At 36.9% G+C, this 3,443-nt stretch overlaps 1 protein-coding gene across 1 annotated transcript; it reads right to left on the bottom strand.

Annotated features, from left to right (window-relative positions):
* Nucleotides 1-2,085: 2,085 nt before the first annotated feature.
* Nucleotides 2,086-2,394, bottom strand: LOC147389222 (protein TAPETUM DETERMINANT 1-like). The gene has a single exon (XM_086419755.1). The coding sequence runs from the start codon at nucleotides 2,392-2,394 to the stop codon at nucleotides 2,086-2,088; it is 309 nt and encodes a 102-aa protein (XP_086275881.1).
* Between the last annotated feature and the right edge of the window lie 1,049 nt (nucleotides 2,395-3,443).

The following is a 3,443-nucleotide window of genomic DNA, read 5'->3' as shown; positions in this document are numbered from 1 at the left end:
CAATCAAGCTGGTGAGGAATGACACATGGCCACAACTCAATTTCTTCTTCTGAATCCACATATGATGCTAAAAAATCAGCCGCCCTATTAACCTCTCTAGTTGGAGTGCCAATAGAAGCTCTCTCATTCTTTTTTTTTTTTGCTAGATTACTATTTTTTGTTTAAGATTTTATATGAGCCTAATCATAATCGTAAACAACTACTGAAATTTTTTGAATGAGTGTTATAATCTTTTGTAATTTTGAGATTATTATTTGAGCCAAACCCTTATAATGTTTGAAGAGTGATTTAATCTTTAATTGGGGTGTGGTAAATAATTTAAGTAATTGGAGTGTAATAAGTAAATGTTGGGTTGTCAATAGCAGCTCTCTAAGTTAACCATGTTTAGATTTTACTATTAATGTAGGAGCAATGAATTGGGTTTCATTTGACTATCATCACCTAATGTTCTTTATTCTATTTAACCTTCATATTTTGGTGGATTTGACGCAGTCGAGTCCATGACTGCATCAGTTTGAGTATTGGTTCATGACCATTAGAGCATGTTATTGCCATGTATTATTCACGCTTATGTTTGGAACCTTTGCAGGATTATTCGAGGCATGGAGGCATGGGAGAAAATGCGGTCAGGAGCCTTAAAGTAGATGCAGAAATACCCCGTCCAAACATGTGGATACTGTCCTGAGGTCCAAGTGGGTCCAAAAGGGCATAGGGTAAGGCAATGCTATGTTTACAAACACCAGATGAGAGCGATTGATGATTTTGTCCCTCCTGTGTATGTGTGGCACATTCAAGACCCAAATGACAAAGGTTCCTCTTTTGGATAGGTTGAAGAGGTACTATGGGAAGTTGCCTGCAGTAGTGGAGCTGTTTGTGCAGGCTGGTGCACGTGTGGGAGAGGATTACACTGAGGTAATGAGGGATGACATTGAGGTGCCTGCGTTGGAAGAAGAGAAGTGGGTTGTGTGAAGAACATGGGTTGAAAATAGGTCCGATTGTGGATTTGATTATTCAATGTCACAAGCTTGGTTTAAAGTGTTGTATCGATTGAATGTTTTGGTTAATGAAAAAACTGACACGGTATCGGCTGATACATTCAATGTTTCAGGGTCAATGTTTTGTATCAGGCTTGGGCTGATATCAATACATATCTACTGATACATTCCAACATTTTAAACCATGGTGACAAGCACATTGGGCATGTTGACTGAATATTTTTTGGTATGATTGTCACTGATGTGCACGCATGGGGGCGATTGGGAAACAATGCTGTTCCTTGAACTGGTGGTGGAGGAGAAAAGGGCCTTGTCCATCGGTGATAGGTTGGTGATGCCAACCTGAATGTGGGGTTTGGATGATTGAAGAATGGTGGTACTTTGTTGACCATTAAACAACAGTTGGTTCAAGCCTTTATCCTTCTTTCATCTTTGGAGTATGTTTTAACTATCCATGTGAGATCAGGATTTGGATTTGGTACAAAATCTCATTACAGCAACTTTCCTAACTAATGAAGACCTCTTCAATCGTTCAAGGCCATGATCCAGTATGGCATTGTTGTTCATGTATACTAAGTAACCGATTTCATTCTTTTTATACTGAAGTATGAGTGGTCGTCAAAGTGTACGCATTTGTGGACGCTTCGTTTTGTTTTGTTTTGGGTGGAATACAACAGATCATGTACCAGCAAATTTATGAATCACAGAAGATCATGTACCAACATATCTATGAATCCAATTGTAGTGGTTTTAACTTCTCTTCAATGTAAAGAACCATCATCGTCTAATCAAAATAAAATGTAAAGGTACAATGCATTTGCTTGATAAACTTGATTCCATAATTGACCATGAAAACATCTGACCAACAGCATAGTCATAGATTTGGCTCAGCCACACACCATATGGGTGTCCTCTCCACCGAAGACTAGTCCAAAGAAAGAAATTTTTTTAGTTTCCTACAGAATTATATTTAGATGTAATGTTTATGTTCTTAAGTATATTCTAACAAGGTCACGCCGGTCATATAGTGACCCTATTGAACATTATTTACTACAATAACCAACATTAAACTTTATTAAACTTTGAACATTTACTGGCAGGAAATTTCAGAACTCGCGGGAATTAAGTTAAAGGAATTATCCCATGCATATTTGAACTTGATTGAAGAAAAACCGTCGAAGTGTCCCCCACCTTTGAGGAGGCAAAGATCACCAATCTTGCTAAAGATAGTAGGGTCGATTTCCTCGACAGTGTTGAATCCAATGCAACTAAATTCCACATATTTTTGCATACACGCGCAGTTGTTTCTCACTGTAATTTCAAACTCTGGTTTTCCCTGAAATATTTGTCCAGTTTGAGCTTGTGTGACAGTAATGTCCTTCAAGGTACATTCACACATCCCTGAATATATATTTTAAAAAAAAAAAAAAAAACGAAAACAAATGAATTATGAAATTGTACATGATGTGATACCATCCTTTGTGTCGTAAGATTAATAAGTCTAAAGTATCATCCATTTATATTGCATTTTTATAAGATTGGGCTCTATAGACTAATGAAAAAAGAATCGTAAAAAAACATGAAATCCCAAACATCAACGGTTTGTGATAAAACATGGATCATGATGATACATCACTTATACTTGAGATAAATCATGAGACTTGGAGTTTGTGTTTTGGTGATTGGGATTTCGTGTTTGAGTAATCTTTTGCATGTAAAGGAATCTCCTTGGCATAGTTATAAAACTCTTCGAATCAACTCAAAACTCGGTCTAGACAAATTCGACTCAATTCGATTTTGAAGTGATATCCCCTAACACTCGATGTAACCAACTCGTCAAGTCAAGTCAGAAAATATCAAATCAATTCGGCTGATCAGCTTGAAAAATGTCTTGAGTTGAATCACAATATATCAACCAAGTTATTCAACTATATACAATAGACTGACATTCGTTGCCCCCGCCCTTCTAAAAATGCACCTCACTTAAAAAACGAAAATACCAAATGAATATATTCAGTGACCTATTATTGAATCCATTTGTAGCATATGATCAATAACATATTGCCGATTTGTTATGAATGGATTCATTAAGAAGTCGCCAAATTGACCCATTCAACATTTTCTAGCTAATTTTTTAAGTGGAGCGTGTTTTGTACAACAAAAATATTAGAGTCGTGATTTTCTGACTCCCCCCTCCTCTAACATACTTCCCAACCCATACTCTGGCATGCTCTAGAGCCATAGATTTCCTCGGGATACACAACTGCACATCCCCATAAATATCTGTAATTGTGTATCCCAAGGAAAAATATATGGATCTAGTACATGCCATGTCAGGAGATTGAGTATTATTCAAAATATTATATTGAATCATGATAATCTAACTACCCCACATGGCACACTCAATCGACTTTCCTGACGTGACAAGTTCGGGAACCATAGATCTGT

Source organism: Akebia trifoliata, chromosome 12 (assembly GCF_017979445.1).
Source record: "Akebia trifoliata isolate Shusen 1 chromosome 12, ASM1797944v1, whole genome shotgun sequence".
Classification (NCBI taxonomy): Eukaryota; Viridiplantae; Streptophyta; class Magnoliopsida; order Ranunculales; family Lardizabalaceae; genus Akebia; species Akebia trifoliata.
Note: the sequence above shows the minus strand (reverse complement) of the source record. Positions and strands in the feature narration are given on the sequence as shown.

Bases quoted from the DNA above. Each gene is read 5' to 3' on its own strand.
- LOC147389222 (XM_086419755.1), bottom strand. From the start codon at position 2,394: ATGTGTGAATGTACCTTGAAGGACATTACTGTCACACAAGCTCAAACT.